This window comes from Myxine glutinosa, chromosome 1, assembly GCF_964187855.1.
Source record: "Myxine glutinosa chromosome 1, kmMyxGlut1.1, whole genome shotgun sequence".
Classification (NCBI taxonomy): Eukaryota; Metazoa; Chordata; class Myxini; order Myxiniformes; family Myxinidae; genus Myxine; species Myxine glutinosa.
The window spans coordinates 193,560,759-193,575,295 of record NC_136261.1 but is presented as its reverse complement, the minus strand read 5'-3'; the positions used below and the strand labels follow the sequence as shown (position 1 = coordinate 193,575,295).

The following is a 14,537-nucleotide window of genomic DNA, read 5'->3' as shown; positions in this document are numbered from 1 at the left end:
CATGCTTTACAGTTGGTATCAGGTTCTTGTGGTCAAATGCTGTCTTTGGTTTTCGCCAAACATGTCTTCTGGTACTGTGGCCAAATAGCTCTACCTTTGACTCATCTGTCCAGAGCACATTGTTCCAGAAGTGCTGGTCTTTGCCTAGGTGTTCATTGGCAAACTTTAGTCTTGCCCTGATGTTCTTTCTGCACAGCAAAGGTTTCCTCCTGGCACAACTCCCATGTAGATCAAATTTCTGCAGCCTCTTTCTAATGGTAGACTCATGCACTTTGACATCAACAGTGGCAAGAGCTACCTGTAGGTCCCGTGATGACATTCTGGGGTTCTTAGAGACTTCTTTCAGCATCTGGCGGTCTGCTCTCGGGCTGAACTTGCTGGGGCGGCCTGGCCTGAACAAGTTGGCAGTTGTTTGGAATCTTCTCCACTTGTAGAAGATCTTCCGGACAGTCGAATGATTGATTTCAAATTGTTTGGAGATCTTTTTTAATCCCTTCCCAGACTCGTAGGCATCTATAACCTTCTTTCTGAAGGCCTCAGAGAGCTCTTTTGATCGAGGCATGGTGACGCCGCACACTTCAACAACAAAGAGTAAACCAAACGAAATGTCTGAGGTTTAAATAAAACAGGTTCCTCCAAGATCCTCTCTAACGATGTTCTTATCATTTGCACCTGAGCTGGTGCACCTGATTCTAATTTTAGGTATTTGAAGTAGTGATAAATGTAGGTGCGTACTTACTTTTTCCAAATGCGAAATTTGCATTTATGTTTATTTAAATTATACAATGGACTACAAAATGTAAATGTTTCATGATATTTGTTATATTATATCACCTTTATCTATCAATATTGTTGAAATGAAGATCAAATAGCTGTATGTTGAAATATGTTGAAAAAGTCAAAACTTTACATGGGGTGTACTTACTTTTTCACATGACTGTAACATAAGAAAAGGAACAAGAAGAACACTCGGTAGAGCGCATACCTGCGCCAGCCCGAACAGTTTGTTTTGTATCCCAATGATAGACTGGATCTGGATTCGGACCTGAACCAAAATCTAATCGGCTTGTTCTTGTCACCAGACCATCTCATCCACCAAGTTTAGTCTTTCACAGCATTCTGCATTGAAACAGTAGTATGCATGGCATTTGCTCCATTTTGTTATTATTTGCTTCTCGGGCAAGGTCACCAGTCAAATATTTTAGCTTGTCTGGTATGTTGTGTTTTTAAGTTATTTTGTCATGTGCAATAACAAAATCAGTGTCTGACAGGATTGCTCAAAGGTGGCGGACTCATCTTTGAGCTGTTGAGCCTGGTCTGGGTCAGATACCACACGAGGCTCTATGGGAATTCCGACATGACTATAAACTGCCAACTTGGTGTTGCACAGGGAGCGCAATGAGTATGTTGTCTATTAGACGGAGCATGAAGCTGTGATAATACATTTTATTGAACAACTTTTTTTTTTTGTATATATACTTAGTTGAACCTCGTAGAGGAGCCAACACATATAACATATTGTTGCGGATATGAGATTGGCCTCCATCCATATCCGCTTGTAAATATTCCCCTATTTCCCCAATACTTCCCAACTATCCCCAATCCCCCATTCCCTAGTCCCATTTTCTGTAAACAACACTCTGTAGACCCGACCTTCCCCTATTTCCCCCATTAAATGTCGCATCCAGGTCCACCGCATCTCACGTAGACAACTATAGGACATCTTGCTAGTTATTCTTAGTCTATGTCAGTTAAGGACTCGTTTCCATTAATTCTGACTCTTCGTTGCACCAGAATGTGATTGTATGGCACCGTTAGGAAGTTTAGGACCTCCCAATACCTCCCCGCAGCTCTTCCTCACGGTTCAGCAACAACAACAACAACAGCAACAACAACGGCGGCGGCGCGGGGAGTGCGCGTCCTCACTCCGGCTTGGTTAGCCGCCATCGAACATGTGCTCCGACGGGGTTACCACGTAGGGGCTCGCTGTCAGCTCCTCGTCAAGGGCGGAGCCCGGTAACCCCCCGCACCCAATAGAAGCGGCGGACCGATTCCATCTGGGGCGGAGCCAATGAGCCGAGGGCGTGTCACTCCCCACTGAGCATGCGCAGGAAGAGGGAGGTGACGTCAGATGCGCGCTGGACTTGAAGGAAGAGAGACGCCACCAACCGAGCGCTGTGACACCTCCCTGCATCTACTGGACCGTGCTGTATCCTGTCCCTGAGCCAAGGTGCACCTTGTGCTATCGACTGCCTGTCCTTCCCTGCCATCAATCCCTGTGTAAGTCAGTCTTGTTCCGTTTGTCTGTGGTCTGTCGGGGATAAGATAAGACTGTGTCTAAGTGCCCATCTTTTCTGTGCTTTACCTCTTACCTTGTAATCTACCCCTTTTCTGCATCACCAATTATATCCTCCTCCGGAGGTCTTGAGAACTGTACCCCTTGTGTCGTTTCATTTATCCCAGCCGTTGTGTCCTTTCCTTCATTGATTTAGCATAGCGCGATTTGGTCAACGTCGGGTGGAATCGGGTAAACTGTGCGAACACGGCGGCCATTCCGCTCGGCCCATCACAACATCTTAAGTCGTGTCCGTAACAATATAATAAGGGGAGCAGGAGACAAGAGGGAAGCACAACAACAGTCGGGAACAGGGACATCAGGAGATCTGTGGAAGAGAGAGGGCTGGGGCGGGGTACACGGAATAAACAAGATGACACTACTAGGAATTTCAGGAAAGAAAACGGGGAATTTGAAGGAAGTGGGTTTGGGGTGGATTGACGGGAAGAAAAGATCAAGGTTTTGATTTGGGAAAGATAAGAGATGGTGGTGAACAGCTGTTTTGAAGACCTGGAGGAAGGAGTGGGATTTAAGAGAGTGTAGGAGTTTGTTCCAGAGGTGGAAAAAAGGGGAATGAAAGAGTGAAGGTGAATAGAGAGGTTTGAGTCACTCGAGTGAGTCTTAACTGTACCTGACTCTCTTTCATTACTATCTGAAGTTTTCCACAATGCCTAATGAAAGAAAATACCAAAAATGACAAACAAAACGACACGAACGACACTTGATAGAAACACAATTGAAGCTTTAATAGTTGGCTGTATCCGAAAAGCTCAGCATTATACATACATGGCATTTCCATTTTTGATGATAGACCGAGCAGCACAGAGATGCAAGCATCTTGTACACCCGTGTCCACGTGTCTCACCTGTGCCATTGCTCTCAGGAAATGCTGAGGTAGGTGGACAGCGCAGAGAGATCGGGTGCCAGTTAAGGAAAGGTCGGTGGGCTGGATAGGCTGAAAACAGCGGTGTGGGAGATGGAGAACCACGGCCGACGTTGCCTCCCACTGCTGGATCTCGCTCAACAGGAACTGCAGGTTCTGGTCCCACATGGTCACTCATGGAAACCTGAGGAGAGCAATGGACGTCAGGTGATGCTGGTGCAACAAGGACAACACAAGTTATAGATGTCTCATTGTTTTGTGTGCTTATTGTGTCAAATAAGAATGCGTACTTTTCTTTTTCCTTTACAAGATCACAGCTCATGAAAGAGTGATGTGATTGAGGGTATGAAATGACAGCAAGCCAACAGTTAAGACAATAATCAAGATAATGAGCAAACAGGAAAAGGAGTGAGAGGGGAGGAAACACAATGTGCAAGGATAAGGGTATTTTTTGATGTACCACACCCCCTACAGAACATTAGTGCTGCCTAAGCAGTTCCTTGGCAAGGGTTATTCATACTGGGTGGTTTGCCATTGCCTTCATAGCGGGTTCGGTTAGGCAGGGTTAATAGAAGCAAATAAAGATTAATGGTAAGGATAGCGTATGACATGAGATGGGGGTACACCACCTGCTTGAAGTCCTGGAGGGAAGTGTGGTTGCACATATGGGAGAAGCGAGGAAGAAAAGACTTGAGGTGTGTAGTCAGCCTGGATTTTGGGAGTTTAGCCAAGAGGGGGATACTGTAAGAATGTGTGCATCCTGGAGTCGCTAGGGAGGGTCAGGAGGGCTGAAGCTTGACCGGAGGTGTGCTAAAAGACAGATGCCACTGACATGCCTGCGATGTGGAAAGCAGCATATCTTGGGCTTCAGCCTAATCACAGGAGGTTCCAATAATGTTGAGAGCTTTAGATTCCATAAAATCCAGGGGAGACAGATACGATGCTGGGGCACCAGCATAGTGGAGGGTACTCCATCGAGCTATAGACAAAGACCTTATACGTTGCAAGGAGTATCTCCAATTTTAAAGAATGACTTGAACTACACAGGAATCCCAACCCGTGGCTGGCTTTGGAAGCCAGCATTGCCATGTATGGTCTTCGCAGGAAAGGTCATAGCTGATAAGACCGAGAAGGCAGATCATGGATAGATATACACACCCACACATATATGCATTATACATATATGTACACACACATACATATATACACACACATCTATATATATATATATATATACACACACACACACACACACACACACACACACACACACACACACACACACACACACACACACACACACACACACACACACACACACACACACACACACACACACACACACACACACACACACATACATATATGTACACACATACATACACATATATGTACACACATACATACACATATATGTACACACATACATATACATATATGTACACACATTAATGAATGAATGAATGATCGTTTTAAGGCCATTTTCCCCACTAGATTGGGGTTGGCCTTGCGGGCCCCATGGCAATCATGGTTCCCTTTTTGAGGCAATGTTTTTATGGCCGGATGCCCTTCCTGACGCCAACCCTCAGTCACCTCTTACGACGTGCAGGGATACAGTGTACCTATTCTAACTCGGGGTACACACCGGGATCATTCATCCCAACAAGCTGGTACTCAAGCTCTATACAATACACACATACATATACATACATATATGTACACTCACACACACACATATATATGTACACACACACACATATATGTACACACACACACACACACATATATATATATATATATGTACACACACACACATATATATGTACACACACACACATATATATATGTACACACACATATATGTACACACACATATATGTACACACACACACACACAAATATGTACACACACACACATATATGTACACACACACACATATATATGTACACACACACACATATATATGTACACACACACACATATATATGTACACACACACACATATATATGTACACACACACACATATATATGTACACACACACACATATATATGTACACACACACATATATATGTACACACACACACATATATATGTACACACACACACATATATATGTACACACACACACATATATATGTACACACACACACATATATATGTACACACACACACATATATATGTACACACACACACATATATATGTACACACACACACACATATATGTACACACACACACATATATATGTACACACACACACATATATATGTACACACACACACACATATATATGTACACACACACACACATATATATGTACACACACACACATATATATGTACACACACACACATATATATGTACACACACACACATATATATGTACACACACACACATATATATGTACACACACACACATATATATGTACACACACACACATATATATGTACACACACACACATATATATGTACACACACACACATATATATGTACACACACACACATATATATATGTACACACACACACATATATATATGTACACACACACACATATATATATATGTACACACACACACATATATATATATGTACACACACACACATATATATATATATGTACACACACACACATATATATATATGTACACACACACACATATATATATATGTACACACACACACATATATATATATATATGTACACACACATATATATATATATATATGTACACACACACACATATATATGCACACACACACACATATATATGTACACACACACATATATGTACACACACATATATATGTACACACACACACATATATGTACACACACACACATATATGTACACACACACCTATATGTGCACACACATATATGTACACACACACATATATGTGCACACACACATATATGTACACACACACACATATATGTACACACACACACATATATGTACACACACACACATATATGTACACACACACACATATATGTACACACACACATATATGTACACACACATATATGTACACACACACACATATATGTACACACACACACATATATGTACACACACACATATATATGTACACACACACACATATATGTACACACACACATATATGTACACACACACACACACACACACACACACACACACACACACACACACACACACACACACACACACACACACACACACACGTTGGTTCATTTGACAATCCATCCGGAGCGATAGGCTGATGCTGTCAAATGTTCCAGGACTGGAAGACATGTTGCATATAATCAGAGCAGCATCAAACCATTTCCGGATCAGCAGAGAGCTTGGTACTTGGTTGTTCACTGTTCAGTGGGATGTTTTCAGGCATGTGGAGATGACGAAGGCTTCACGGGGCGAATGGCCTCCGCCTATGTTCGGGTTTCCCTCTGTACCAGTGTTTAACATGTTATAATCACGTACAGTACATAATGATACAGTAGGCTACAGCAAAAAAAGGCAAATGCAACTTCACAGGATGGATAGGAGAGACGTTCGTGGTGAACAACGCAAATGATGCTAAATAACCAAACTCGGCCTCATGCTAAACAATCTTTAAATTATTTAAACTTTCAGAAAAACAAAATGCCTTTAGATCGTTACCCGAGTGCAAGTTTAAGGAAGTGAACCGCCAGAAACAATAGGCCAGGACATGATCAACACCGGCTCTGTCGTTCATGTCAACGTCCCACGTATCCTGGCATAATTAATTTCTTTCTTTTTTAAAATCACAACGCTTTTGAAAGCTGTAAATACTAAATGTTCATATGATGATGATGTCATAATCAATGCATAACTCGACTCCACCACCTACCTACCAATAAGTGAACCGCAAGATCAATTGCTGGGGAATACACACGGAAAAAAGGAACCAATGGCCGTTATTTTGAAATCATGCCCAAAAAAACATTAAGACGTTTCTTCCTCATTCACTAAATTTATTTGTACCACAGATTACATAGTTTGCTTTATAATGATATTTATACTTTTTTTTTGCAACGCATTTTAAATGTGAAAGATTAAATAATGGCAGGTATCAATCGAGCTAATAAATATGTATTATACACCCCAAGATATACAGCGCTCTGATTTTTTTTTATTAACATGTTATTTATTATTTTTTATATTTTTATTATATTTTAATATATGAGAATAGGTCATGAATTGTGGCAGGAATATTATTTGGGCGTTGTTGTGGTACGCGTTTGTTGGCGCACTGTGAGTGTGAACCAAGAGCGGAAGTAAACCTACGTGTGGAACATTGAGCGCCAAGAACATTCAAGTGATCTGTCGAAATGTCACTTGGCGGCCGGTGGATGAAGAAGAGTGCGCCGTGTGTACAGGTTTAGGCGCGAAATTATGCGGTTTCGCGGGAAGTTGGTGGATGTAGGTTGTGTAGCGAACTTTACACGTACGGTTTGTATTCCTCATCATATTATAATCTCGCTTGTGTACGCTAATTGTAATTACCCACAAACACGTCTTCAGTCGGAAACTAATTTTTCTCAAATATATCTCAGAGTTTAAAGGTCAAAACAGTCGCAAGTGTTAAATGTATGACTGACTGTGTTGTAAATCTGGCAATGTCCCTTCATGCATGATGCAGCTCAGAAATTGTTCATGCTCTCGAAATAGTCTTACATGTAGCGGGCTGGCAGGACCCCTCAAAGCTGGGTTAGCTTGGGTTCGAATCCCGACCCAGCTGTAAACTGCCGCCCTGGTGTTCACAGGTATGGCGATTCATCGATGTGTTAAACACAACGTCCACAGAATCTTGTTTCTCACAGTCTGAGAGTCCTTCAGGTGCTTTTTTGCAAACTCCAAGCGGGCTTTCACTGAGGAGAGGCTTCCGTGTGGCCACTCTGCCATAAAGCCCAGATCGGTGGAGTGTTGCAGTGATGGTTGTCCTTCTGGAAGTTTCTCCCATCTCCACACAGGATCTCTGGAGCTCGGCCAGAGTGACCATCGGGTTCTTGGTCACCTCTATTACCAAGGCCCTTCTCCCCCGATTGCTCAGTTTGGCCGGGTGGCCAGCTCTAGGAAGAGTCCTGGTTGTTCCAAGCTTCTTCCTTTTAAGAATTATGGAGGCCACTGTGCTCTTGGGAACCTTCAATGCAGCAGAATTTTTTTGTAGGCTTCCCCAGATCTGTGCCTCGACACAACCCTGTCTCTGAGCTCTGCAGGCAGTTCCTTCGACCTCATGGCTTGGTTTTTGCTCTGATATGCATTGTCAGCTGTGAGACCTTATATAGACAGGTGTGTGCCTTTCGAAATCATGTCCAATCAATTGAATTTACCACAGGTGGACTCCAATCAAGGTGTAGAAACATCTCAAAGATGATCAAGATAAATGGGAGGCACCTGAGCGAAATTTCAAGTGTCATAGTAAAGGGTATGAATACTTATGTAAATGTGATATTTCAGTTTTTTCTTTTTAATAAAAAGTTGCAAAACGTTCTAAAATCCTGTTTTCTCTTTGCCATTATGGGGTATTGAGTGTGGATTGATGAGGGAAAAAATGAATTTAAACGATTTCAGCATGAGGCTGCAATATAACAAAATGTGAAAAAAGTGAAGGGGTCTGAATACTTTCTGAATGCACTGTATAGACAAATGTATATCATATGGTATGGTACATGATGTTCATTCTGTTGACCTCAATATGTTAGTCATAATAGGGGTGTAGGGGTGTGTCCCACTACTAATGATCTTGCCAAGCCAGGTGTTCCTTATTAACTGAGCTCCTGCTTTACCTGACAGAGACATGATGACACACACACACATGCACGGACACCTCCTTTGAGGAATTAACGATTATGAGAATGACATGAGAAAAGGCAACTCAGGCTCTGAATATTTTCCTCCATTTTTATGCATTCATTAATTGATGAAAATGTCCACAGTGGAAGTGGCTAAAGTGAGGAACAATGTGCGTATAGTGGAAAATATTATCATAATAATTAAGAAATATCATTTTCAGATATTGTACAACCAAATTTCCAGATTGTAAATCTCTTTGAGTTTCTATTGCTGATGATATCAGTCTCAACCATAGGATTAAAAAACAAGTTATCATTTATAACCGTGTACCTTTTTCTATGCCACCTAGTATACAAGTTAGTGAAACTACATCTGGTGTAGGATCTATTGCCCTTCTTGAATTAAGGCTGACAGTATTCTTGCACTTAGATCTTTAACAGCAATGTCTTCCTGATTGAGACTGACCCATGCACTTGGTCTGTCCTGTGATGCAGGTGTATTGAACACCATTGCCAAGCTCACTAAGACATGCACGTTGCACCTATCTTCAGACAAGCTCTACTTTATCGTGTCTGACAGAGCAGCGAATGGAGGCGTCACCATTTGGTGTGAGCTCGTGCAGGTGTGGCCTTCAAAACTGTAAATATAACAGTATGCAGAGTAGAGGCTTTTGAGTCAATATTTGGTGTGGGGAGGGGGTGTGTGTTTGTATATATTTCAACAACAAACCAACACCTGTCCAACTTGCAAAGAAAATGTGCAAATTGCCCATACATGTTATTAGCACGCGAAGCGAAAAGCGGGGTTAAGCAATTTATTTTTGTCCTTCTGTCTGTCTACAAACGTCAGTTTGTGATCGAGGAGTAACCTGATTTAAATCGAATGTTATGTTTTGAACATAAATCGGATGACAAACCTGCCATTTAACCGCACTTCAGCTCTGAATTTGTCCCGATACGATCGCACATGCACAGAGAGGAGTGAGATAATGTTTTCTTACTCGGTCTGCCTGCCAGTCAAACAAAATTGAAAATCATTCCAAACAGGAAACTTGCTGTTTTTAAGGACGTCATGAAGGACACAAACAACACGCATGAATAACTAATGTAACGTGTTAGATAGGGTGGTGTAATAGCCACTGCGTCAATGGTGGTAAGACAGTAAATTCGGGAATCAATTTATTTATATGACGTTTTCAATCTCTATTTTAATTAAACTAGTACACCTACTCCATATGGAAGCGGCAGGAAGGATCATGTTATTATCCTCTCTGTGATATATAGATTACAGTAGATCTAGGCTCGGCCCTGGGGGAGGGGCGGGGTGTTCAGGTACGAAGTTTCATGTAGAATGCTCACCAAGTGGATTAACACACGCACACATTCAAGCAAACACTCCATTCAAAACCGTTGATAAGAACGGCTGGCTTGACAAGCGCTAGATATCTGTTTGGTAACTGAACACACCCCGGATTCCCCCCCCCCCCCCCCTTCAGTTTAGTGCTAAAAAGCAGTAACGTCTGTTTCAAAAGGTAATCATACGTGTTTGTGGTTTATAATATTTTTGCGGTGCCCCACAAAATGCACGATAAACTATTTATAAATGTTAGCACAACATTTGTCCAAAGAAAAACAAAGACCTTTTAGGAGGTGGGATATTATTATCAGCTTGTTCCCTGCACGGCAGGAGATGGGGGTTGGGGGGGGGGGGAGGTATTGTAATCGTGTGTGTGTCTGTCTGTCTGTCTGTCTGTCTGTCTATCCGGGCCATAACGTTTTTACCATTTGAGCTATTGTCATCCAATTTTCACCAAACCTTTATTATGAAAATATGGAGAAGGCAAATTAATAATTTGGTAAAAAGGTCCAAGGTCAGCATCACATATAATTGTCAATTTTCATACGACTGACCTGAAGTCTTAAGAATTGGCATGTTGAGTCACATCACAGAATTGGTTCACCAATCGAAAGCTAGAAACTGATTATTTTTACGGCGTAGCCCATCAGGCAAAGCCGTCTAGAACAGTGTTTGTCCGTCTGTATGTATGTCCCCTCAAACGTGTACCAATCAGAGCTGAGGATCTGGTCACATGACAGGGTGATGTGATTACGTCTGATGTCATTACGGCGGTGCGGCGGCTGACTCTCCACACGCCGCCATTTTGATTTATATGCCGTTCATGCCGAACATATCGTCGAACCTGTCATATATCACAATCGGCATGCTCTACCTTACGTTTTTCATTCTGTGTGAAACACAAACAAACCGATTGTTAAAATGACCATCAAATATCGAAAGCATCGGCGTTACGGCTCTTCCAACAAAACGGTACGTATAGCCCTTAGGCGTTAAGCCTCATCTTTGGACCGCTTCGGACAAAACAAGCCCAGGTTTCTTAATACAGTAGTGTATCGTTTCAGTAGAATAGTTTTCGTTAAAAAATCATAATAATATAGCAAATATAACCATAACACTTGAATCCCAATGTCGTGAATACAAAGTTAATGGATTGAAGTGGTGTATGGTTCATGATCAATGATGAGCGGTGTTCGGCACTAATATTAATAACTGAGGATGTAAGGAATTCGCCTCGGGTTTTTAATGGTAATATCATTTTCAAAATATAACGTTAATATTATAGTAAATTTAATCGTAACACTAATCCCTTTGTCGTGACTGCAAATGTACTGGAAGTTAAAATATATCATCTTCTACATATTAAAGTAGCGGCATTTTTTTGTCCATTACGTCTATGATGTCATTACGACGGCTGACTCCACCGACCGACATTTTAATTCACTAGTACACCCACTGACTATGGGAGTGGCAGGAAGGGTCATTCCTCTTTGGGGTATACAGATTACAGTCGCTCTATGGTCTGGTCTCAAGAACATTGGGTGTGTGTTCATTTACCAAGTTTCTTGTGGAGAGATCGCCAAGTGGTTAAAGCATTCGAGCAAGCACTCCATTCAAAACCCTTAAGGAACGGCTGGCTTGGCAAGCGCTAGCTAGCTGCTTGGTAAATGAGCACACCTCCAACCCTTGTGGGGTATATAGATTACAGTAGATCTTCCCTCAGTTCTGTAAGTAAAACTTACCTCACGGATGTCGGGATTCCTCCAAATTTCTTTGTTTAATGTTATAAGCAGCATTAGCGACTGTTTAAAAAGCTAATCATATGTGTTTGTGGTTTATAATATTTTGCAAGCCCGGCTACGCCACTGTTAGACTTTTGGTCTTGTTTAGATCGAAAGATGAAAGGTCAAGGCTGTATACAATCATCAATTTTCATTTTGTATTTTAAAAAAAACGATTTTCATTATTTTGAGTAGGCAGAAGAAGAAGAGGACAACATCTGATTTTTGTTTTTGCTTAAATATGAATTATTTTGTTTCCGCAGAACAACTTTTTTGATGAGTATCAGATGGATGGGTTGTCCGTTGAGTTCAACGAGATCTATCTGGATATTCCACCCGACAGCATCGCCAGAGCACTGAAAACTGCACAGAGTGCAAAATCTGTGAAGATAAAGCTGACAAAGAAACACTGCCCTTACCTCACGCTCGATGTTGAGCTGGTAATGGCCAAGGTTTCCTTTGTTTATGGTGTGAATTGCTGCAAGCAGCTGTTACATATGTGAACAAGCTATGTTATTGCTTATGTTGAGGCTCGCTTAAAACATTCAAGTGAAACAAAAAACAAATTTGTTTATATATAACTTGGAACTATTGGATTTGATCATTAACAGAAAAAAAATCAATTTATGTCCCTGTTTGAAGCAAGACTTATAAAGAACTAACAAAGAACCTGTCCTTGCAGACAAATTAATTCCCCCAGAATTACAGATTTTTTTTTTTTTTTTGTATACTGAATCGAGGCTCGTGAAAGAGCTAACATTTATTTCACAAACAAACAAAACAAACCAGACAAACAAAATATACAAAAAGAGGGAGCGGAAGACAAGATGGGGAGAGAAGGGGAAGCACACAACCACAACATTTGAGAGCAGGGAGAAGTGTGGGAGGGAGAGGGCTTGGGGGCAGGAGGCATGGGAGGGGGAGGGGGGGGGGGGGGAGAGGTATAAAACACAAGGGGACCGAAATTAGCGGGGGTAGAAAAGATCAAGGTTTTGGATGGGGGAGGATAAGAGATGGTGGTGAACAGCTGTTTTAAAGACCTGGAGGGTGGAGTGGGATTGAAGAGAGTGAGGGAGTTTGTTCCAGAGGCGGGAGAAAAGAGGAATGAAGGAGTGAAGGTGAGCAGAAAGTCTTGATTTTGGCAGTTTAACCATAAGAGGGTTGCAGGCAGATCTTGTGCGACCTGTAGGAATATTTGGGGGACAGAGCCCAGAGAGGGCTGGGGGGGCAAGGCCAGAGAGGAGACGGTAGAAGACGGAAAGACCACCAACCTGCCTGCGGTGAGTGAGTGAAAGGCCCTTGGAGTTAGCTTCATCGCGGGAGATTCCAATGATTCTGAACGCTTTGGTTTCAGAATTTCAGGATCATTCCCCCAGGTTTATGGATGGACAGGTTAATTCCCCCACTTTTATGACGTATATGAAATATATACACCAGCCTCAAGGGGGTAATGGTTAGAGCGTCCGCTCTGAGTCTGGGAGATCAGTGGTTTTAACCCCAGCTGAGTCATACCAAAGACTTCAAAAATGGTATGTGCTGATTCCTTGCTTGACACTCAGCATTTAGAAGGATAGAGCATGGACAAACAACACTGGGAAGGAAATGCCAAACCATCCATTAAAACTCTTAACAAGAAACTGCTTTGGCAGCAGCAGCACTCTGTAAAGAGTAAGGTACATATTAATGGTGTATTTTATTACCCTCGCCAGAGGAGAGGGTATTGCATTTGAGTCCGTTTGTTTGTTTGTCTGTTTGTTCGCACAGGTTAAATATGATTTTCTCTGCAACCGTTGGTCCGATTGACAAGAAATTTTCACCATAGGTCCACCTCCACCTGCAGAATTTTTTAATGATAATTATGACGTCATAGGTCACGTGGTTCGGTCGCCATCTTGGAAAAACCGAAAAACTTTGCACCTCTATATCTCCGAAAGCGCTGAATAGAAAAAAGTGAGACATGGCTCATTGTAAAGAACTCTCCATGGGGAATAAAATATGTTAATGATGATGTCATAGGTGACTCCATTATGACGTCATAATTCGACAAGTACAAAACTTCATCCAATCGAGATGAAATTTCTTGAGCGTCATGTCGGCATAAACTGGTGGAGGAAAAAAAATTAATGATGACGTCATCGGTCCTGTGGTTCTGTCGCCATCTTGGAAAACCGAAAAACTTTGCACCTCTATATCTCCGAAAGCACTGAATAGAAAAAATTGAGACATGGCTCATTGTAAAGAACTCTCCATGGGGAATAAAATATGTTAATGATGATGTCGTAAGTGCCTCCATTATGACGTCATAATTCGACAAGTACAAAACTTCATCCGATGAAGATGAAATTTCTTGAGCATAATCTAGGAATAAATTAG

The 14,537-nt window shown here is 41.7% G+C and overlaps 2 protein-coding genes across 5 annotated transcripts in view; one reads left to right on the top strand and one right to left on the bottom strand.

Moving 5' to 3' along the window:
- Positions 1 to 7,161, bottom strand: part of LOC137416970 (centrosomal protein of 57 kDa) — a 30,500-nt gene extending 23,339 nt beyond the window's left edge. Inside the window, exons 1-2 of one of the 4 annotated variants that reach the window (XM_068102672.2) lie at positions 7,086 to 7,161; positions 3,201 to 3,402 (exon numbers count right to left, since the gene is read on the bottom strand). In XM_068102672.2, the coding sequence (XP_067958773.2) occupies positions 3,201 to 3,396 (196 nt within the window). In that variant the 5' untranslated portion in view covers positions 3,397 to 3,402; positions 7,086 to 7,161. Of the gene's footprint in view, positions 1 to 3,200; positions 3,403 to 3,847; positions 4,206 to 6,870 lie in introns of those variants that run through there. The other 3 variants (XM_068102674.2, XM_068102673.2, XM_068102671.2) reach the window with 3 other exon arrangements.
- Positions 7,162 to 7,482: 321 nt separating this feature from the next.
- HUS1 (HUS1 checkpoint clamp component) overlaps positions 7,483 to 14,537 on the top strand; it is a 60,314-nt gene continuing 53,259 nt past the window's right edge. The window contains exons 1-3 of the mRNA XM_068102676.2: positions 7,483 to 7,678; positions 9,522 to 9,649; positions 12,428 to 12,604. Coding sequence (XP_067958777.1) covers positions 7,627 to 7,678; positions 9,522 to 9,649; positions 12,428 to 12,604 — 357 coding nt within the window. The 5' untranslated portion in view covers positions 7,483 to 7,626. The remainder of the gene's footprint in view (positions 7,679 to 9,521; positions 9,650 to 12,427; positions 12,605 to 14,537) is intronic.